Here is a 24205-nt window from a genome sequence, read left to right as displayed (position 1 = left end):
CGAGTTGTGGACTTCAATTCCCAGAATTCCTCAGCTGACTGAGGAATTCTGAGAGTTGAAGTCCTCAACTCTTAAAATCAACAAGTTTGGAGACATCTGGTTTAAGAGAGACATAAAAAAGAGGTGAAAGGGAAGAAATGTTGCTATTGCGCAAGTAGTTATAGGTGAAAACTTATCGTATTTCCGATTTTTTCCACAGCTACCAAAAATAGATTTGCCTCTCCAAAAAGGACACATAAAAAAGACAACAAAGTAACCTCTACGGAAGCTCGTTTGCAAGGGAAGCATGCGCATTTATTCAAAAATGCGTCGGTTTTCCACGCCGCTGTGTCAGTAGTTGATTTTCTTTATTTTTTGCTCGCTTTCAAGTCCACCCGGTCTTCTTGATTGGTTCTGCGGGCGACGAAGTTTTCTCGAGTCCGGGTCTTTCCTCTCTCTTTTTTGTACTTCCATTGGCTGCCTCTACTCTGTCTCCTGGCTCCTCCTTCCAGCTATCCACCTCCCGACGCCATGTATCGCTCGCTACTTCGTCTCCGCCGTTTTTGTAGTGTGGCCCTCGCTGGCGAATCTCAGTTCCGCAGCGTTCGTCTGCAGAGGTGTTTCTACAGTCAGCCCAAGCAACGAGGAATGGTGAGCGCGTAACTCCTTGTGCCGGGGAAGGGGGACGCAATAAATGCTGGAAGGTGACCTTGGACAGTCCCTGGGTGTCCCGGCTGCTAGTGTTAGGGGGGAAAACGGGGGAAAGACAGCGGTAGAATGTGACTTGGACTCCTGCTTGACGAGGTTGATACTGCAGAGAAGGATGAGGAAATGACGCCATCAAGTTGAACGCCTCCAAAGTACACATGGTGGAAAGCCCTCGTTGAGTGGTTTCTAAAATACAAATGTGTGCTAGTTGATACTAATCAAGAAAATTCAGAAGGAATAACAGCATCGTTGTGCCATATACAAATAAGAATGTGCCAGTTGCACGATACTCTGTTACGAACGAGAACGGAATGTTAAGGCACTCGATGCAAAATCAAAATCGTATCCTTATAAAGTTCATGCCATTCTTATCAATACACTAATGATAAAAAAAATCCTTGTGAGGTATGCTATTGCTCATTTAATCAAAGAAAATGTATATGATGTCTTTTAGAATCAAACTTCCGACCTTTCAAAGAGGTATGACTTATTTTTACCCGCTGTTTAGATGACCTTCCATTTCAAACTAACGATTTAGAGATAAGTTCTGCCAAAGTCTTCCAGGAAATTCTTGATTTGTTTTCTTGATAGCTTTATCTTCCAAAGAGTGAAAAACCTGCTATTAACCATAAATAAATAAATAATGAATAAAAAGGAAGTCACAGGAACAAGGGTAAAGCTGATATTTTAAGGGAAATTAAATCTTTAAAAATTCTTGGTATTAGTTTTGCCAAGACAAAAGGAGTTGAATAGGTTGAAACCAGGCTAGTCTACCACCTATGGGAGAAGACAATAATGCTATTTTTAAAAAGCAGCTCCACTGCATTGCATGGATGAGAGGATTTGATTTCTGTATAGTATAATAACTTTTATTTGATATGTAGAAATTATTGAAATTCTATCATACATAATTATTTTGAGTAATTAGCAATAAATTTAGCTATCAGATACCTGCATCCTTATTTATTTAAAACATTTATGTAGGTTCTGCTCCTTGGTGTATTGGCTGTTTGTGCTAGTTCTAGTTTTTGATGAGAGAAACTTTGACCCTTGGAGAGTTGGTAAAATACCAAATAACTTGCAAGAGAGTAGTTGTTCTTGTTCTGAAAAAAGAGAGAGAAGGGAAGCTGCAAATACTAAATTTGGAAGGATTTTAGAACAAGTACCCCATAACATATTGATTAGCAAACTAGTGTAATAAATATATAACAGACTCAAAAATAATTCTGAGTGTTTATTAATGGTTTCAACAATTTGAAGAGAAATCAGTTAGGAAGCTGCAGCATTTGTGGTTGTAATGTTTTCATTAATTATTTAAATGCAATGTTTATCAAATTTGTAAATGACTTAAAATTGGGTGGAATATTTATATATTTGAAATATATAACATTAAAATTTTTGACATATTTGTAAAATAGATTGTAAATAATAAAATTTGATTTAAAGAGATTCATGCAAAATTCTTCAACTACAAAGCTGAAATTTTGCAATGATTATCATTGGAAAACCAGATGCAATGCAACCTGTTGATTACCATCTATAAAATTACATGATTTAGGACTTGGATATCTTTGACACTTTTATTTCTCTTACTATTTCTGCCTAAACAATAAGATACAGAACGATTGGACACACCACATCCCAGCTATTTTCAGTTTTTGCAATCTAGAAGATCTTTTTTTTTTTTTTTTTTGTAGCTCTGCTATTCTGTAGAAAAATATCTCCCTAAAGTTCTAATAGCCTAAACACCATCTGGGCTTTCATAAAGTTGTAGAATCAACCCTTTTTGCAAGGCATTTATTTTTTCTCTGATAATCTATTCTGATGGTTTAATCCTTTTTAGTATCCTTAACATACGATTATGTAATATTATGTTTTATTGGTATTTTTAATGATTGTTTTAAATTATGTATGTATTGCGAACATATATGTTCACAGTGATTAAAATGGCATTCACATGAGGAGGGAGAGGATAATTGCCAATTGTACTATACTTGTGTAAAAGATCTTGAAATATTAATTTATTTATATAGTAGCTTATACACAAATGCAGATTTTTGGTACTTCAGTAAAAGTATTTTACTTTTCCAAATCATGGGCAGCAGTTCTATATTTATTGCTCTGAAGTGCAGATGTGAAATATGGATTTAAGTTCTACAGAGTCAGATTCTAACAGAAGTAGAATCATTAACTGAGGATAGGAGGAAGAACAGGAGTTCCCTTTCGCTTCCTGTGTTCCAGAAAAGGTTTTATTAAATAGTCAGAAAAGATTGCCATTTTTCTGAAAACATGCAAAAAAAAAAACCCATTTCCCTTCCAATTCTGTGATTTCAAGTCAGTCCTTTTCCTGATGCTTTTTCTGATGTTAATTATTCTCACTGTCAGGAAATTTCTTTTTAGTTCTAGGCTCTAGGCTCCTTCTTTTCCTTGATTAATTTTCATCCATTGCTTCTTGTCTTGTTTTCAAATGCTTTGAAGAATAGGTTGACACTGTCTTCTTTGTGGTACTGCCTCAAATATTGGAAGACTGTTATCATGTCCACCTAATCCTTCTTTACAATACACTAGATCAGCGATCCCCAACCTTTGCGGCTTGGTGGCCTAGTGGAGGAGGGAGAAAGAGAAGCATGTCATACAAGTTTATATTAACCCATATGCATTCAAGGAGGCTTTTCTTGGTTTTATGCATTCCTGTAGAGCTTGTTGTTGCAATGTATTTGTGCTCTTCTAAATAGTGTTCTTACATAGCTTCTCTTGTGGAAGGTTGGATTGTTATTTAGTGTGAGCACTTAGTGTGAACAGTTTTACAATAGATGTGTATTTCTAATTTGCCATCATTGCCTCTGCTGATGGGAATATACAGGAAGGGTAACTTGTTATTTTCTTCTTCCCTTGTTAAATTACCTCCCTACGGCCTATAAGATCTCATAGGTTAGGCCTCCTCCGCATTCCATCGGCCAGCCAATGCCGGCTGGCAACCACAAGGAGGAGGGCCTTCTCAGTAGTGGCCCCGACCCTTTGGAACGAGCTCCCCGTAGAGATCCGTACCCTCACCACCGTCCAGGCCTTCCGCACAGCCTTGAAGAACTGGCTCGCCCGTCAGGCCTGGGGATAAGGACCATTACCCCGCCCGAATGTTGTATGCATGTTGCGTATTATTTTATTATGTGTTGTTGTCTTAGTATTGTATTGTATTGTATTCCCCTCTCCCTGGTTTCTGTGAGCCGCCCTGAGTCCCCTCAGGGAAAAGGGCGGCCTACAAATAAAATCAAACTAAACTAAACTAAATCAAATCAATTTTATTCCTTCAAATATATTGTTTATCTCTTGTGTGTATTCTCTAGTTGGTCCTCTAGATAGAAATTGGTTTAGTTTTCTTTTATGAAGCAATAAGAAGTGCAGTAATTAGAATCTGATAATTTCTACATTACAGTCATAGACTCTTGTCAAATTAGCTTTTAAGAAGCCAGATGAATCTCTTTGCCCTTTTTTCATGCAGAATTGGATATTCAAAGTTTGTATGGTGTAATCATCCCAAACAAACATGCACTTTAATCTCCATGCTATCACGCACGTCACAAAGGAGGATATAGTTTTTAATGGTGTTTATAATAACAAAGCAACAAAGCAAAGAGTGTCTTAAAACTAGGTAATATTTATTTTGGCTAAATTACTTTTTATATTATATCACTTTTATCCCTAAAATTAATCTGCATGTTATAACTGAGCAAAACAAAATCATGCTTGGTTTTGTAATATACTTCTGTATTGTAATATATTATCTGACACATAAATAATATACTTGATTTATATGTGTTTAACTAATTGTATCATTATATAATTATAAAACAATGTAATAGTAAAACAATGTAATTTATAATTAGTTGTTTTACAAAACAATTAAAAAAGGCATTCTTAACGTTCTGTCCTACTTTGATAGTATGGTGCAATCCTGTATGGTGGCCAGTTGATTATTTAAAAGTAAATGTATAACTGGTTGAGAAAAAATGATTAAACACTGACCCCTGATTTGGAAATAAGTCATCAAGAAAATGTATGCATTGGGAAAGTTTTGTACACTATTTTGTAACCTTGAATTATTTTAAAGTTGCTCTTTATCTTATCAGGATTCTGGAATTTTCTTTAGGGTTAACTTCTGATGCAATTACAGTGGTATCTTGGTACTCGTCTTTAATTAGTTGCAGGAAACATGATGAATTCTAAAAAATGATGACTACCAACAAATCACATGACTTACCACATGACCCTTTGTTTCAGGTAGGACTTCTGTATATCTGTTTTCCTATGTCAGCGACTTTCTAGCATGGCCGACTTCTTGTCCATTCTCTGCAGCTGTCCCCCTTTTCCTATCACAGCATGTGATAGAGCATAGCTATGGGGATTCTTGCTATTGATTAATTAATTACATGCAGTCAATCCAATGCTGATTCCTAGCAACCATATAGATATATTTTCTTCAGAATAATTTGTCTCCAACCTGGTCCTTCACATCTTCCAATAGTCATTGTTGTAAATGAGCCTATCCACCTTGATGTTAGTTGTTGTCTTCCTTCCCCCCACTCCCAGCGTTATGGATTTCTTCAGATAGCTAGGTATTCACATAATGTATAAAAGTGGGATAATTTGAGCCTGAAAACTTTGAATTGATTTGTTTGTTAATCAGTGAAGGAAAATATTTGTAGCTCGAGGTTAAAATGCTGGGTCCTTGATGCTCTCTGAGCTTGGTTGTTTTCATTTCCCAAACTAAGTAATATCATCAGAGCCTAGTTACCTAATTTGGGTTGTTGGAAGAAATTTCCCGTTTGTTTCCCATCTGGGAAACAGTCACAATGCTGACAATAATTGATACAGAAGTGAGCTGCCAGAAAGCAGGGTTCTTTAATTCAGGAAGGTAGGAAAAGTAGTGGCACAGCTTGAGCTTTCCTGGCTTGCAAGCAGATTGAAATGATAAATCTGTGGGCTTTTATACTGTTTTTGTTTATTTTAAGTTCTGCCTTTCTGCCTTGATGGATTAATCCTATCTCCGCACTTTTGTCTTTCCTATCCTGGGGTTTAATCCTGTCAGGGAAGAGGAAAAAAGGAGTTCCTGATGAGTTATTTTTAGCTTTTTAGGTTTTAAGCTTTTCAGGATCTCCTTTGTAATTTCTAGTGAGAACTTTTGGCAGTCTTTCTGTCTTCCTATCTACTTTGTTATTCTTAGCAAGAGGTGTTAATGTCTTTTAGCAACACACCCAGACTTTCAATTAGATATGATTGCTTGCTCCCTCTACCTTTGGGTCCCTTTTTTCTGAAGGGAGAAAAGCTTGTTTTATTCTGAACTGTTTTGGCAGTTTTTGGCACTGTCTTTCTGGGATATGCTTCCCTCGGGGTAATAGAATATCTGCAAATAAACAATCAAGCTCAGAAAGCCCGAAGGATATCCCCCTTTGATAATTCTTTTCCCCTCGACTATCCTTTGTATTCTCAGTAATCTTCTTTCATGTCAAAAGTATTAGTGCTCTTTCTATCATTGCTTCTTCAAAGTCCAACTTTCAATGCCAATTTTTGTTTCCATAGAGTGCTTCCTGTATGAATCCACCTGTTGGAGGTATAGCATCTCCAATACCTTCATTGCTACTCGGACAAATGTTAGTCTGTATTGTATTTTTTTGACTGTTAGTTCCTTTGATGTTAATAGTAGATCTTAAAAAGACAGGACTGTTCATCATTTCAGTATCTATTGTCAAAAGCTGGTTACTGTATACATATATTGTCATTATTTTTGTTTTTTAATCTTAGTGCCTTTCCCCCCCACTGTGTGTAGTAAATAAATGAAACTTTAGCCTAGGCCAAGAAATGTTTGAAAATGCCTCAAGCTCCCTTTTCCCAATTTTCATGACAATAGCATATAAGTGGAAGAAAGATAGCACATTTTGTTTCTGTAGTTGTTCTAATGAAGTAGCTTTAAGTATACACAGTAGCTGTATCTTAGTTTGATCTACTTGATACTGGGCTCCCTAACTTTTAATACCAGAGCTTGTAGTTTACTTGTATATTCAGTTTTCATAGCATCATCAATGTAGCATACATACTATATATAATCTAAAATATGTCTCTCTGTTTCTCTGTTTATCTACCATCAGCATAGCACTGGTTATTGATATAGTCCTATCAGGTTTGCCATCTTCAGCTGCTTTGCTGGTATTCTGCCGTAAACCAAAAGGTGGGAGGGAAGGAATTTGGGGAAGCTTGGGCTGGAGAGAAGAAGGCTTATGAAAGGGGAACATAAACAAGCTGACCGGAACCAGAAGTGTCAAACCAGAATAAACCAGCTGCCAAAGACAAGTGGCCTGGGAACAGAATGTGAAACTTCTTCAAGAAGCACCCAGCATGAAAGCAGTCCCCAAAGCATCAAACTGTGGGAATATTCAGACTTAGCCTTACTTTTGCTGCAACAAGTTAACTTTATTTTTTTTAAAAAACTATCACTCCAACCAAATGGTGTTGAGTCTTTCTTTCCTAAGGATCTAAGTTGGGGTAGAACTGACACGTCCTTTTAAAGACCTATTTTTACCTGATATGGTCAATACCATATTGTGGGAAGTGATTGGCTTCTTTCATTTGGATGTGCTTGTGGCCAGCCTTTTTTTAAAATTGTTTCTTCTTATTGATTCACAGTTTTGAATTATTGTATCTTTAGTGTTCTTTTTTGAATTTACAGGTTTCTTCCTTTATTGGCTTTGCCTTTTTTTTCTTTTTAGGCTAGTCAATCATCGTTTAGAATTGAATATGATACTTTTGGTGAACTCAATGTTCCTAATGACAAGTATTACGGTGCACAGACTGTGAGATCTACAATGAATTTTAAGATTGGTGGTGCAATGGAACGGATGCCAGTAAGTTATTCAAATCTGAATTTATTCTCTGAATGTAAACTTAAAGCTAGTATAGATATACGTTTAGTCAGAGCTAAGGGTTAAAAAAGTAGGTTTTCAAATTATGTCTGTTTCTCATAAACAAGAAAGTAAGATAAAAAGAAAGTAGGCCAGTGTGCTGTTGTCATTCCTAATCCTTAAATATTAATTAGTTAGTACATATACAGACCAATGCTAGCTTGTGAGATATTTGTTATCTTTGTATTTTAGAATGCTCCATAATTGATTTTATTCCTAATAGCTGAAAAATAGTTGAGCAATTTCCAAAAGTGATTAGAAAAGGAAATATGCAAACTTAGTGTTCTTTTAAAAACATCAACAGTGGTTTCAGCAAGATTACTATACTATTATTTCCGGATCATTTATGGATGATCTGAAATGCTCTTCTTATACAGAAAGTAATTATGAAGAGCTGAGTTACTCACTAGTTCTTTATTCCACCATTGTTGACTACTGTTCAGTTTGCCCTTTCTACCAGGAAGTCATTAATTATTTTGATTGGTATGAAAAAATTCTATTCATTGATAATATATGTTGATCTAGCTATTAGATAGTGTCATATAAATATGTTGTAAATAAAGTAGAAAGCACTTTTAGCAAAACAAGAGGCTTTATATAGAAAATAGCATATAAATAAGATAGCTTCCAACAAGATAGTTTTGTATGTATTATTTTATATGTGAAATTTTACATTTTTCTTGAAAATCTTAGGTTCAAGTAATAAGAGCTTTTGGTATCTTAAAACGTGCAGCTGCTGAAGTAAATCAGGAGTATGGCCTTGACGCTAAGATTGCTAATGCCATTATAAATGCAGCAAATGAGGTAAGATAACATGCATGTATGACAACTGAAATATTGTATTTAATTTTGATATATAGATGATTTTTTTGCATAAAGTGAGGTATTTGAAAAGTAATTTCAATTTAGTTATGCGTAAATGTATCTAATTCCCTTAAGCTGTTTAAAGATGCTAAAGATTAAAACTCAACAAGTCAGTAATGTGTTTTCTTAGCAAATTCTTCATGGTGATTTGATCATTTTTAAAAGTTTAGTTGGGTAAGTAAACTTTGTGTGGGAGGGCCTTCAAGATGCTAATGAATCCCAAAGTTACATGTTTCTCTATGAGTTCCAAGTGAGTTTTCACAACTAGGTCTTCAACATTTTCCGAACACTGGGGGAGTGGAGATCCATCTCACCTCTGAGGGCAGAGAATTCCAAATTCTTCATACTGTCCAATTTAAATCTACTTCTTTTAAACTAGAGTTTTCTGTGCCTTGTTAATTTCTTTCTTGCAGGCTATACGTATGCAGTGTACCTAATGCCTGTTTCTTATACACATAATCCTTAACTACATGCATTCAGCAATTGTTCAAAATTATGGTGGAACTGAAAAGATTAGTCCTCAAAGTTGTGGCCCTCATACAGGATTACTATTTAATTGCTTGGCTTGCAATTATGATATAAATGCACCATTTGGAATCTTACGTGCTAGCTTCCCACAAGCAAAGTCAATGGATGCCAGCTGAGAATGTTATAAATTGTCCCAGTAAGTTACTCCCACTCCTTTTTCTCCCATGGAGTCCAGCCCACTATGGAGTTCCAGATCCCAGGGATCTCATATTCTGCAGCACTTCTACCTGCATTCTGCAGTATTAATGCCCACCTGCAGGAACCTTTCAGTCTCCACTGTCTTTTTGAGGCTGCAGCCAACCCACCTGAGGTCGCTGCGAGTCTTCCCATGGCTCCTATCAACTTGTCCATGCTTCCTTGTGCTCCATGGTACACACTTTGTTGCTTTGCTGGGACTCCCCCTTCTTCCTGCTCAATGACTCCCATATCCTATGGTTACATTGGCAACTAGAACTGCTGGGATTCCTGTTGCTAAGCAATGTGGTCATGTGGTGTGCTTTATGACTATCACTTACCAATGGTGATTATGGTCCCAATTGCTATTGTAACTCAAGGACTCTATGTAAATTTTAAATTCCAGGCCTCCTATTATCCTGCATTTTTTTTTACTTAGGATATGTTTGTTTTTATTACATTGAACATTTATTGATGGTTGAGCCTGTTTCTCGTTGACTTCTATCTGTTTACTATTTCAAACAATGTGTTTTTCCTTGATGTACATTATATAGGAACACAAATAATAAAGTGTATGTTTTATAGGTATCAGAAGGTAAATTAAATGATCACTTTCCTTTGGTGGTGTGGCAAACTGGATCTGGAACTCAGACTAACATGAATGTTAATGAAGTCATCAGCAACAGAGCTATTGAGATACTAGGTGGTAAACTGGGGAGCAAGGACCCAGTACATCCCAATGATCATGTTAATAAAAGCCAGGTCAATATATTCTTCCTTTTATTTTTCATTTTTCTGCATTAGTAAGTATCTGTAAGCCAATCACAATATTTATTAAATAGATGTTGCTTAACTGGGCATATAATATTCAGTGTGTCTCATGCGTAGGCATGTGTGTGAACCTCATTGTATGACTTGCTGCATTTCTTCAATAAATTATGTTTATTGTTGCATTAAAAAATTTAACTTTCTGATTTCATTGACAGAGAATTAATTTCATGGCACAAAATATATAACTTTTATGTCTGTGGAGATTCTCAGTCATCCAGGTCATGGTTGTCCCAAAGGTGCTTTTTCAAGAAGCAACTGGGTTTTCTTTGCGGACATTTTGCTTCTTATCCAAAAAGCTTCTTGGATGAGAACTGAAATGTCTACAAAGAAAAACAAAGAAATCCCGCTGCCTCTTGAAAAAGCTTTTGGGATATATAGCTTTTAATACCTGTCTGGAATTCTATTTCAAATGCTGCATATTGTGGGTAAGCTTGGCTGAGTTATTATTAGTGGTTTGAATGGCATCATAAATGACAGTACCTGGAAAGGTGGAAGGTTTTCCTAATTTATTTTAACATGTGTTATTAAGGACTCCATTTTTAATTGAACTTAGGGATAGATGATCAATAATATTAAAATCAGCAATATAGTTTTGTAGAATAGCTTTACTATTGCATCATTATCCTGCCATCATGTCTCTCCACCACCCTCAAATGCTTAGTCTTTTTTTGAACCCTATTTCTTAATTTAGTTGAAGCTCATGAAAGAAATGTTCCAATAGTAATTTGCTGTTTTTTGAACTTTAAAAGAGCTCAAACGATACATTTCCCACTGCAATGCATATTGCCGCAGCATTGGAAGTGCATGAAGTGTTGTTACCAGGGCTACAGAAGCTTCAAGATGCCCTTGATGCCAAGTCAAAGGAATTTTCTGAAATTATTAAAATTGGACGAACTCATACACAGGATGCAGTTCCTCTTACTCTTGGCCAGGTACGAATCATTTTACAGTTTCATGCAATGAAAAAGATACTAATTTCTTCTGAGGAAATTCTTCGCACACAATATGTATTTGCTAATTGTAAAATAATGGGTGGTCACTTTAAACATATATAACATGAAAAATATGCTATGAAATTTGCAATATTTATTTTTATTTTTGTCAAGGAATTCAGCGCTTATGTGCAACAAGTTAAATATAGTATCACAAGAATCAAATCAGTCATGCCAAGAGTTTATGAACTGGCAGCTGGTGGCACTGCAGTTGGCACAGGACTGAATACAAGAATTGGTTTTGCTGAAAAGGTTGCATCTAAAATAGCTGCACTTACAAGTAAGAAAAGACATTAAAAGTAATCTTGATGTAACCTTTAACTTGCTAGAATAAAAAAAAACGGGGGGGAATGGAAAATAAGAAGAAAATGTATCTGCTGTCTAATATCTTTTTGTTCTCATTCACTAAACTTTTAAATTGGGATATTGTAGAAGTAGCAAATATTATCAATGTTTATAGCAACTTAATTGCTAGAAATATGTTATAGTCCATTCTCACTCAAATTCAGGAAGCCAGTTGGAGAAAATGCCACCCTGTGTGAATAGGAAGTTTTCTTCTGCAGGAAGCAGAAGGTACCAGTTATCATCATCATTTTAGCCATTGTCTATCCACTGCAGGATGAAGGCCTCTTCTGCATTTACCAACCAATACAGTCTTTAGCTTTCTTTTGTGAATTGGGCCTGCAATACTTGCTGATGTCGTCGATCCATCTTGTTCTATATCTCTTTTTTTCAAGTGGGATCCATTCTATGACTGCCTTAGTGCACCTGCCATGAGTTCTTCTTGCTATGTGACCAGCCCATTTCCATTTCTATGCTTTTATTCTCTTGATGATATCTATTCTTTTGCTCATTCTCTAATCCACATGGAGGTCTTTTTCTCTTGTCTTATAATGCCAAGCATATATCTTTCCACAACTCTTTGCGCCACTCATAGCTTTTGTATCGATTCGCCTGCCTTCCTAGTTTCTTGTAGACTCAACATTTTTTTCCATGGAGGCAGTATTATTTGTTCAACTATAGAACTGAAGAAAGAGATTGTAGCTAGTAAATTTGATTAATTGCTAAGCCTCTACATCATGTCATGAATTTGTACACCTGGACGACAACATACTTTCTTTGATCATTATGTCTTGTTTGTAGATCATTGACCATTTCTGTGAGCAGCAAGTCAGTCATCATCACGACATGTATTTCTTCTGTAGGGTAATTATTTTTTTATTTCCTTGTTACAGTGTCAATCTAACCTTCTTTCCTTCCTTTTCTTGGAATTCTGGATAAAAATCTATCTATAGAAGTCTATGAATCTTTCTTCCAGGTGGCATGCCTAAACATGAGCACTGATACTGTATCTTCTGATTCTCTTTGTTCTACCAGTCGGACTTTCTCCTTCAATATTCCTGTTTTCTATGCAAACTCTATTGTTTTTTAAAATATCCTTCTACCTTGCTTAGAAGATACTCTTCATCTTTCCTATTATAAATCTCAGTCTGTCAAGCTGAGCCTCCACTCCCGCCACTTCTCCTCCAGCAACATAATGAATTTGCACTTGGTTCATGTGTAATTGAAGCCCCCACCCACCAGAAAAATAAATGGTGCATACTTTGCCTCTCTGGCCATGATTCTGAGTTTCTATGAATCGGGCAGATTCAAACTATTTCTTTCTTTGTGCACATCTAATAAGCCCTTTCATAACCAGTAGATCCCTCATTTGAGGGTTAAGAAACTGAGCCAACTACCCTTTGTTCTCAAGGGTACCCCCAAAATTCTGCTCTTCAATATTATTTTGCTTGTGGCCATTATGTCAAGAAATTCTGAAGTTAATTAACTTTGTTCTGATTTTCAAGGAGGGCCAATTAATCTCAAAAATAAATATGGCCTTTGATTTACTATAGCAATTTTGTCATTCAGCCCTATTTTATTCTTCCAAAGAACAAAAAAAAACCCATATTCTAGATGCTTGCAGAGTCAAAATCTAGACATCTACTTTTGTGTTGATTCATATATACATTATATGCCACATCTGCTTATTTGCTTTATCCAGATCCCTGTGGGACAGAGACGCAGTGTTCATCTTGATCTGCTTGGAGAAGGAATAATTGCTTACTCCTTCAGCAGCCTGCCAGATGAGAAAGGAATCTCAGTGAACCCAGTTTAAAAAATGGCTCTATCAGTCACATTTTGCAAAAAAAAAGAGAGCATATTTTGGAATAGCTGAGGGGCGAGGGGAATCATTTTGTTTGGTGTTTACCTTCTCTAAGTATTAAAAAATTAATTCGTTCACATCTGTAGAAACTCGCTGGGAATCAATTGGGTTAATTATGATGCATTGTTCTTTCAAGACCCTAAGATGAAATTCTACATCTATCCATGAACTCCTGCTCTGTTTAAACAAAGGGGATTAGCTAGCTCTGCTCAGGGCCAATAAATGCTGTGCTAATATTCTGGCAATCTATTTTCCCAATTTTATTTTTTCCATGAGATATTGTAGTCTGGGAACCCTTAAAAATGGTTATTGTCAAATTTTATTTATGAACATCCACTCAGACCAAAATAAAATAGACTACATGTATTGATCATATAGTGTTTGAACTGTGCATAAGAATAGATAGAATGTTAATAATATCTTCATTATTTTCCTTAGGTTTGCCCTTTGTTACAGCTTCAAACAAATTTGAAGCCCTTGCAGCTCATGATGCCTTGGTTGAATTGAGTGGTGCAATGAATACTGTGGCTTGTAGCCTAATGAAGATAGCTAATGATATTCGTTTTCTTGGATCTGGTCCGCGATGTGGTTTAGGAGAACTTATTTTGCCTGAAAATGAACCTGGTAGTAGTATCATGCCAGGTAAACTTGCCAAGATTTGGTTGTTAACTTTGGGTTGATAGATAGTGAAAGACTGATGGTATAATATATTTATTAATTACAACCTGGCAAATTCTTTTATATATGATGTCAGTCATATTTTTTCAGTACACAGTAAGCAGGAATAGATTGAAGTAGAATAAAATGTGCTATTACACTTACTAATAAATTTATTTTAATGGCTACATTTAAAAATAATTTATTATTTATAACATTTTCCTCCCTGCTCAGTCAACTCTTATTCCTATTTATTTTTAATTAATCTTGTGCTAATTGATTAAGAATAAGGAATAATATTAATTAGATTTAATAATTTAAAAGATACAAGCTTAAATTTATAGAACTGTAGTAGTAGACATAAATTATTATAAAATGACATCAAATTATTCAAAGAAAACATAACAACTACCATAGATAACATGGATCTTTTGTGATGTCTTGGATACTGGATGGTATATCCTCAAATTATTATTACCTTAGTTCTGTACTTTGTTTTAATTAACAATGTTTTAATTCAGGTATGAATGAAGTGAGAAAAAGTGCTTTGCTTCTTTAAGTAAAATGCTTAATAGCATAGGAAAAACTAGTAAACAAGGGAAGGAGCAAGATAAGTATAAATAACTGAAGAGCATTTGACATATTTATTCTACAGTTAGAAAATAAACTAGGTATTCAAAAGAAGTTCTAGGTCTACTGAAATATTCAGCTATTGTAAATATGACAAACATCATTGAGCCATTAAAGGAAATTGTATTGAATCTGAAATCCTGGGATTTGCAAGCAGCTAGCATTAATCAAATTGTTCAGCCATGCTTCAATGAAGCAGAGGGTTGCTGAGTTAGAAAAGTCTGAGTTGTTCCTATTTTAAAGAAATTGTTCATCTGTCTTACTTACAAGTGAGTATAGATTAGTTAAATACAGCAAGGGAGGGGATATTTTCTTACCCCAGGTTTTTTGAGTCTTTGTAAAATGCCTCATTTGACCCTCCTTCTCCTTCTCTCTTTTTCTCTTCTGCCTCTTTCTAATTGCTATGCAGAAAGAGATAACCCATTCCCTCAGTAAGAACTTCTTCCACATTTGAAAAGAAGGGAGGAATAGCTCCAGAATGCTGTTTATAAAGTCCTTGTATGGTATTCAAAAATCTCATTTCTTGAGTATAAAATTTGTAGAGAGTCACAGAAAATAATAAAAAACATCAGAACTTCTAAAAAGCATTTCATCAAGGCTGCCATCAGCGGTGCCATCCTTAAGTTATGTGATTTTTGAATTAATTACAAGAATCCCACCTGTGGGAAAATACTTTTAAATAAAAGTACCGTGTTTAAAGAAAATACTCTATCTTTTAAAAAATATTTGACGGAACCTGAATGGACACTAGAGGAAACTAGTAGGAACTAATAACTACATTTAAAGAATAAGAACACTTATTGAACAATGGACCCAAAAGTTAATTTTAAGAGTGTCTGCTTCTGTAAACAGACTGTGTTAAAAGATGTTATGGAAGAGGAACAAGTTTTGCCAGATAAGACTGATCTGAAAAGTCAGATTTAAAACTAACAGGCTCAAGAATGTATGGAAAAAGATGTTAGAATGAATAAAGTGACTGATGTTTTAGTAATTAAAAGGGATATACAAATAACAAACCAAGGGAGAAATCTGGATAATTTTCCTATAATGGATTTGCGAAAGTTTTGAAAAATTTTGTGGGAAGGAAGAAAGTAAAAATGAAACAAAATGACATTATAGGACTTTATTTAAATGCATTAAAGATCAAGATTATTAAAAGCAAAATAAAGAAATATAAAGTTGATTAAAATAGATATGTTGTTATTTCTGGTAATCCTTGTGGATGATTGCTGATCAGGACTGAAATGACAAGGTTTAAAATTTTGTTTATACTGTAGATTAAAACATGACATATGGGAAAAAGAGATAAATAGTTATATTTTAGGAAGTTATAAGTTATTAAAATTGTTCACACTTGTAATGAGGGGAAAATAATTTATATATTTCTTTACTCCATTTGCTTTTTTCCTATTTTTATTTTCTGCACTTTTTTCTTTTTTCCCCAGTTTGTATTAATATTTTATCATTGCAATTGTAATTTTTAATAAAATCGCTACCGAAAAAATCCCAAAATAGGCTCAGCTATTTTATTTCCAGTACCCATGTTCTGCTTCTCAAGGCATTAAGCAGGGTTTTGAAATTATTGTTTTGGATTCATAATAGATTTGGATTGATTACATTAACCCAATATTTTTGTAACATCATCATCATCCTCTAGATTTACAGTATAATTTGACTTTCCTCCAAGAACTTAAGGCAATTTTAAAGGAGGTTACCTTCATTCTATTCCCACAGCATATGTTGTGAAAATGACTGGGCTAAAATCATTCAGTGAGTTCTAAGAATGAGCTTGAAACTGGGTATCTTTGTTCTAGTGCAACACCTTAACTACAAGACTACACTTTTCAGGAACATTTGATTCATTATTTGGTTGTCAAAGTTTCATTTGAGAATAAACAGCAAAATAAATATTGCAATGTGTAATAAAATAATTTCACGAATCTTTGTTTGTCCCCTCACAGGAAAAGTGAATCCTACTCAGTGTGAGGCCATAACTATGGTAGCAGCACAGGTGATGGGAAATCATACTGCTGTTACAATAGGAGGCAGCAATGGTCATTTTGAATTGAATGTCTTTAAGCCTATGATTGTAAGTTTGGTAAAATTATAATATAATTGAATGACATAATTTCACTATGTAATGCTAGATAGATGCATTGGTGGGAGTCACCTTTTGTACATAAGTTCATTTCAATTTTTGGTCCTGAATTTGATTTCATGTGTTACACTACATACATACAAGTCTTTCACTTGTGACCACAATTGAGCCCAAAATTTCTGTTGTTAAGTGAGTTAGTTGTTAATGAATTTTGCTCCATTTTACAACCTTTCTTGCTACAGTTAAATAAATCACTTGCAGTTGTTAAGTTAGTAACAACGTGGGTTGTTAAGTGAATCTGGCTTCCCCATTGACTTTGATTGTCAGAAGGTCTCAAAAAGTGATCACATGACTGCAGACATTGCACCTGTCATAAATATGAGTCAGTCAGAATTTTAATCACATGACCACGGGGTTGCTGCAGTGGTGGTAAGTGTGAAAAACAGTTATAAGTCTTTTTTTTTCAGTGCTGTTGTAACTTTGAATGATTACTAAATGATCTGTTGTAAGTCAAGAACTAGCTGAATGCACACAAACAAGTTCACCACAATATTACTGAGTGCAAAAAAAGCCCCAATGATTTGGATGCTGTTCAGGATGTTTACCAAGTAGAGAAGATGATTACCTTTTCTTTTACTCTTGTGCTCTTTACAGAATTTTGGCTTCTTACTCCTTTAGCAGTAAAAAATCTATAATCTTTAATTAAGGCAGGAGAAACCTCATTGCCTTTCTTTCCTTCTTAGCAATCCAGATTCAATTTGATGGTTTTCTGTTACTGGCTTATATTTGCTCAATGCCTTATAGGAATATAGGTAGTTCTTGACTTACAACCATTTGTCTAGTGACCATATATATGCTATTAATTTTTTTAAATATATGACCACTCCCTCCTCCCCCAAAGCAAATCTGAAAAATTGAATTATAGGATTAGAAGGGACCTTGGACATGTTTTAATTCAGCCTTCTACCCAATGCAGGAGTCCCCAAATCATATTGGACAAATGTTTGTCCAAACCTTTCTTGAAAACATCCAGCAATAAAGCATCCACAATACTAGGAAGTAAGCTGTCCCATTGCTTAATAGTTTTGAATGTCAAGAAATTTTTCCTTATTTACTTCTTGGTTGGATTTTCCTCTGATGAGCCTCCAGCCCTTGTTCTTGTCCTAATCTCAGGTGCTTTGGACAATAAATTGAGATCCTCTTCCCTGTGACAGTTGTTTTATTGGAAAACTGCTAATGTCTCTTCTTAATCTTCTTTTAAGAGCTAAACATACCTAATTACTTTAGCCATTCTTCATAGGATTTAGCCTCCAGACTAAAGATCATATTTGTTGCTCTTCTCTATACACTTTCTAGGACCTAGGATCTTTTTTTATAGTGGTGACCAGAACTGAATGTATATTCCAAATGTGGGCTCACCAATACAGCACATAGCAATTCTGTCATTATCTTGACCTTGACACTATCCTTCTGCTGATGCAGCCCATGACTGCTTTAACTTTTATTATATTTTAATCCTGCATCTGTGCATCTGTTTTTTTCCTGCTTAAGTATGGTATCTTGCTTTTCTTTCCACTAAACTGTATCTCATTGGATAGGGCCCAATGCACAAGTGTACCAAGATCTTTCTGAATTTTGAGTCTGTTTTTCAAAGTGCTTCCTGAAATATGTGTCATCTGCAAATTTGGTGAGGGCTCCTTCAATTCGCTTATCTAGGTTATTTATGAAGATGTTGAAGAGCAGTGGGCCCAAAACAAAACCTGGGAAATCCATTGCATACAACTCCATGTAAATGGAATTCTACTGAGGACCACAATCTGAGTGCAGTTGGTTTTATCAAGAAGTAGGAAAGATGTTGTCTACAATATCAAATGCCTTCTTTTTGGCCTGTTATTTTATCATGTAAATATTTATCTTTGATTTTCTGTTGTGATTATGGTAAAGCTCTTGTTAATCAATGTATCAGTGAACAATTTTTTGTTAAATTATTAATTATTTTTAATTTATTTAGATTAGAAATGTGCTACATTCTGCACGGCTCTTAGGAGATGCCTGTGTCTCTTTCACTGAAAATTGTGTAACTGGAATAGAAGCGAATACAGAGAGGATAAATAAGTTAATGAATGAGTCATTGATGTTGGTGACTGCCCTTAATCCCCACATTGGTAAGTATCTAATAAATAAAAATGTCATGAAACGTTATCACAATGTGACATGATGAATTTTTCACCCATGTCCTAGAGTATTGATAAGCAATGTAAACCAATGTAATCAAAAATAAAATTACCATAAAAGAAGACAATTATTTAAAATTATTAAAACAAATACAAAAGGACTTGGAAAATTGGGCTGAATTACAATTATCACTCATTGGAAGAATTGCGACCATAAAAATGAATATCTTAACAAAAAATTTAATTCTATTCTAAACTGTACCAGTAAAATTAGGGATTTTTTTTTCATGGAGCTAAAAATAATTTTAAAATTTATTTGGGTGGGGGGAAAAGCTAGGATAAAATTAAAATTACTACAGGATTCTAGAATTAAAGGAGGATTTGGCTTCCCAGATTGGGAGCTTTACTATCAGGCAGTAGCGATAACACGGCTTAAAGTATGGATAGTACTTCAAAATAAAAGAATATTGATGATAGAGGGTCATGATTTACAGCTGGGCTAGCATGCTTTTATCTGGAAGGGAAAGAGTAAAGCCCATAAATATTTCCAGAGTCATCAGGTAAGAGGGGCCTTACTTGAAATATGGATGAAAATCAAAAGAAACTTCTACAGAAAAATTCCCAGATGGATATCAGCCATGGAAGCAATTATCTACCCCAATGTAATAGATTTGAATAGGATATTGACATATAAGGAGTTATTGGATGGGCAAGGAAAACTTAAAACAAATCAGGAGTTAAAATTACAGGGAATTGAATTAGGCTCGTGGCCGTACCTTCAAATTCAACAAGATATAAAAAGGACTTAGAACAGTACGGAAAAAAATGATTACAAAAACATACAATTGTCTCTTAAAATTCAAAATGGAGGAGGAAACAATGATAATTTGGGCTAAAAACTTTGGGTATAATATTGAATTGGAGTACTGGGAAAAAGTATGGTGAAAAATTATAAATTGACAAATCTTGGCATCTTATAAGGAAAAAAATTACAAAATGTTTTATAAGTAGGCATTTACCCCCAGCGAGATTGGCCAAAATGTCCCCAAATAGATCTCCAAACTGTTGGAAATGTAACCACCAACAGGGGACCTTCTATCATATGTGGTGGACATGTCTAAAAGCCAAAGAATTCTGGACAAAAATTCAAAAATGATTAGAAGAAATAATTGAACAAAAAATTGACATGAACCTTGACCTGTTTCTTCTAGGAATAATAATAAAAAATATTAGTAAGGATATCCAATACTTAATGCTTCATATAATCACTGCTGCCAGAATTTCATATGCCCAAAGTTGGAAACTAAAAACCATTCTATCAAATGCAGAAACCATAAAAAAGGCGTTAGAATGCTCAGAAATGGACAAACTAACGATGGAACTAAGAGATAAAGAGGAAACAGAGTACTACAAGATATGGAACAGGTGGTATAACTGGCTTGAAAAGAGATCTAAAATCGGTGCATAAGGAACACATAGCAAACACAGTGAAAAGAGATGGCATGTATTTAGAAAGCAATAGAAATGGAAATATTGTATATAGATGTATATATTGTAAAAATGAGAAAGTAAACAAAGAAGAATATGTATAAAACAATAGAATGGAAAATGGAATAGCAATAGCAGTTCGACTTATATACCGCTTCATAGGTCTTTCAGCCCCCTCTAAGCGGTTTACAGAGTCAGCATATCGCCCCCACAGTCTGGGTCCTCATTTCACCCACCTTGGAAGGATGGAAGGCTGAGTCAACCTTGAGCCGGTGAGATTAGAACCGCTGAACTGCAGATAACAGCCAGCTGAAGTGGCCTGCAGTACTGCACCCTAACCACTGCGCCATCTCGGCTCCAAATCAGAAAAAAGAAATACCGATACCAGAAAGCTGTAAAAGTGTAATTGTGATTTTAATGTTTGGAAAATGTCAAATAAAAATTATTTTTTTAAAAATTAGTATTGAAAACTATAATATAGCTGTAGCATTCTCACAGGCAATTGCTGATAATTACTGAAGTGGCTGGGGGTAGGAGTGGGGAGAGCAAAAATGATAATATCATAGAGTTCAGAGGTCTTGTCCAAAAACCTGTGTGAGAAGAAACCAACTACATAGATTTCTATGCTTCCTTCTGAGGAAAGTCACCCTTCCTAGAAGAGTGAAATATTTTGAGAAATATTTAAAAAGGCAGAATATTATATTTCTCCTAAAAGAGAAATGGAAATCTTAAGGGTGACAGAAACTCAGCTCCCTGCCCCCAGCAGATATTTGGTGCCCATTAAGAAAGACTGGACCAACCTATTTAGAAAACAAAAAACCTTCAGCTCCAGGATGATTATCCTTCAGGACAAAGCCATTCAGCCACAACAGGAATTCCCAACAAGCCCATCATTGCATCAGCAAGCTTCAACCAAGCTTGACTCAGATAACCTACAAAATTAGCTATGACCTTGACAGCAACCAATAGAATACTTGCTCTTACTATAGGAACGGGAAGCTCAAGTTCAAAACCCAGAGGCTATAAATAACCCTCACTTTCCACTCCATGTGTTGACCTGCGTCAGGAGCATGTGCTTGATGGTTCTGCTTCATTAAACCATCTTTCCAATCAGTCTCCATATTTCCATGTTCTTTCTCCCCACTTGGAACTGAACCAGATGGATATTTTTCCCAACACTTCCTTCCAGCTGTAATGTTTTAACTGCAGATTTAATTTCTTGTACTGTATACAATAATGGTGTGTGTGTGAGAGAGAGAGAGTGCAGGGGCATGCATGTATGGACACAGTTGCTTGCAAATGTGTCTTGAAAACTACTCTTGTAAATATTCTAAGAAGATATAGGCAATATTCTTGTTTTTTTTTAATACAAATAACAATCAAATTTATTTTCTTTCTTAAGAAGTTGTAATGTCCCTTGATAAGTGGGAAACAAAAGAATTAACTCAATATTTTCATCAGGGAAACGACCCTAGGACAATGCAATTATCATAAATACATGCCAATTGCAGTGTCCAAATTTTGATCATGTGAATGGTACAACAGTTGTAAATATGAAAAATGGTCATAAATCACTTTTTTCAGTGCCATTATAACATCAATCTTTAAATGATTAGTCAAGGATTACTGCTTCAGTGTGACCACCAATATGCCATTTAAAGCTGATACAAGTTGTGATTCAGGAAAAGCAATTTAGCACTGAGCTAAAATGATTAACATTACATTTATTTTCCATTGGAACTAGCCCACTTAAATTATTGGCCTTCAGTATGCAACTGCAACTTTCACTAACCCTGGTTCAGTTTACGGGTTGCTACTTGCATAAGTACTATGCATTTGTGGGAACTGAACCCTTTTGATAGTACAATTTCTAGTTGGTTGCCTTGGGTGACTTGTCACTGAAGATGTTTCTTGGTGGTCCAAAATATAGAATCAACCTTACATATTTTTCCTTTTTATTAGGTTATGACAAAGCAGCTAAGATTGCCAAAACCGCACATAAAGAAGGGATGACATTAAAAGAAACTGCTATCAAACTTGGATTTCTTACAGCAGAACAATTTGATCAATGGGTAAAGCCAGAAAATATGCTGGGTCCTAAGTGATGCTACTATGTGTGATAAAACAGAATAAATAAATAAATTATATAAATCAAATGTTTTGTTGTCCAAAACTTATTCACAGTTGCATTTGTATTCCTAAAATTAATGACACAAAAAATAATATGGTACTGAAAAAAAATGCAAGTATTACTACCAGATGAAACAATTCAGGAAAAATCTACTTAATTTTCTACATTGTCAGATAGATTGGAATCAAGACATACAAGAATAATAATATTGTATTCAAATCAGATTGTTTCATTCTGACAAGGCAATGTGTTTATTATGGAATTGATATTTCTTATCTAAAGTAAATGTTTTATGCTTGTTTGATTTTACTATATTTTGTAGATATTTTAGTTTTTTCTTTCCAGATAAAACAGTGATAAAATGTTCAATAAATTAAAGAATTATTCTTTTACGCAAAAGCAATCCATTTGTTTTGATATGATTTATATTAGTTACTATGATACTCTTATCATAGTAAGGTAAATTAATTCACATAATTTTTTTCAAGACATATGAAATATTTTCTTTAAAATATTTATGTATTAATATGACTTACATGCTACTTTCATTTAATCAGTTTACACAATTTAATTCAGCTTAGTACAAGACAATGCAAACTTAAGTAACAAATATCAAACAAATATGTAAACATCTAAATAACCCAGTACTTACCAGAGAGCAGTTTCCATTCCCTTGCTAGCAAAAACATCCTTGTAATTTAAACCCTCTGTTCCTTCAGTTTCCAAAAGCTTACCAAAATCAACTGGTAAGTCCAGTGAGAAGCTTCTCTCACCCATGACTTCCATCTGATTTTCTAGCAAAAGCCATGAATTTAAGATCCCCATAATAAAATATTGTGCAACCACTGTCAGTCATAGCTTGAAGTACAGAAGTTTACAAAACATAGCAATTTTTAATGGATATAGAATTTTTAAAATTGCCTAATAGGTAACATAAAGTAATCAAGCCAGAATGCTTTCCACATTTAAAGATGAGCATGGAGCTCTACTGCAAATAAGTCTTTGTACAACTGGCAATATACAAATTGATTGTGGTTTCTATTATAGCCCCTTAGAAGCCTGGCAGCAAATTCCAATTATCTTAATTCCATTCTTTTTATTCCATTCCATCCTATCTCACTGCTTCAATAAATACCCTTCTTTCAAATCACCAAACATGGCAGTCACGAGATCCCACTAGGTGAGAGGATTTCAGGGAAGAGATCTGGAGTATGCTTATTATAGTGAGATATGCAGATTGTTAGGAAGAGGCATGCCAGCAAATAACCCAGTCCTATGCCATGTAAGGCTTTAAAGCACTTTGAATTGCACCCCTTTCTATAGAGGGAAGATCAAGAGCATCCTGTCATTACATTAGTCTGGTTTGGAAGCATTACTGGAAGGCAGTGCAGTGTCATAAGGAATGCAGAGATTGGCAGGTCACTTCTGTCTATTCAGGATATAGCATTTAAGTGATGTTTGACCAGAGTCCTTAGTATTGTCTGGGACACTACACATTCTCTTCAATTTTGTTCCATCAACCTTGTGAACTCTCAACCTTCCTCTTTCTGATATGAATTCAACATGGAGAGTTGTGTGTATATGTATGTATGTAGGTTTGTGTGTGTGTAATCTCTCCATGTTGAGTGTATATGAAAGATGAGAGAAAGAGAGATAACCTTTATTGTCTTTTTTTATTGTGGGCACTGAAGTCAGGTCCATTTCCTTAAGGTAAGGGTGAACTTAATTCTGTCAGATTGATACCGGTCATTTTGTCATCAATGTTATGTACAAATCCAGTGTCATCTAACCC

The 24205-nt window shown here is 34.9% G+C and overlaps 1 protein-coding gene across 5 annotated transcripts; it reads left to right on the top strand.

Annotated features, from left to right (window-relative positions):
- The first annotated feature begins 397 nt into the window (after window positions 1-397).
- Window positions 398-22438, top strand: FH (fumarate hydratase). 5 transcript variants are annotated; one of them, XM_087713197.1, is made up of 11 exons: window positions 480-630; window positions 4835-4965; window positions 7449-7583; window positions 8334-8444; window positions 9792-9968; window positions 10787-10969; window positions 11144-11309; window positions 13674-13877; window positions 16484-16611; window positions 18632-18785; window positions 22245-22438. In XM_087713197.1, exons 2-11 carry the CDS (start codon window positions 4915-4917, stop codon window positions 22385-22387), a joined length of 1452 nt encoding a protein of 483 aa, XP_087569323.1. In that variant the 5' UTR covers window positions 480-630; window positions 4835-4914; the 3' UTR covers window positions 22388-22438. The 5 variants fall into 5 exon arrangements, with proteins under 5 accessions (XP_013908972.2, XP_087569323.1, XP_087569324.1 ...); XM_087713198.1 differs by having other exon boundaries at window positions 483-630; window positions 4815-4965; XM_087713200.1 differs by lacking the exon at window positions 480-630 and adding an exon at window positions 6265-6295 and having other exon boundaries at window positions 4832-4965.
- Window positions 22439-24205: the final 1767 nt, after the last annotated feature.

The sequence above is a fragment of the Thamnophis sirtalis genome, unplaced genomic scaffold, assembly GCF_051295495.1.
Source record: "Thamnophis sirtalis isolate CommonGarterSnake01/CBP01778 unplaced genomic scaffold, rThaSir2_p1.2 scaffold_4, whole genome shotgun sequence".
Taxonomy (NCBI): domain Eukaryota; kingdom Metazoa; phylum Chordata; class Lepidosauria; order Squamata; family Natricidae; genus Thamnophis; species Thamnophis sirtalis.
This window is presented reverse-complemented; position numbering and strand designations above follow the sequence as displayed.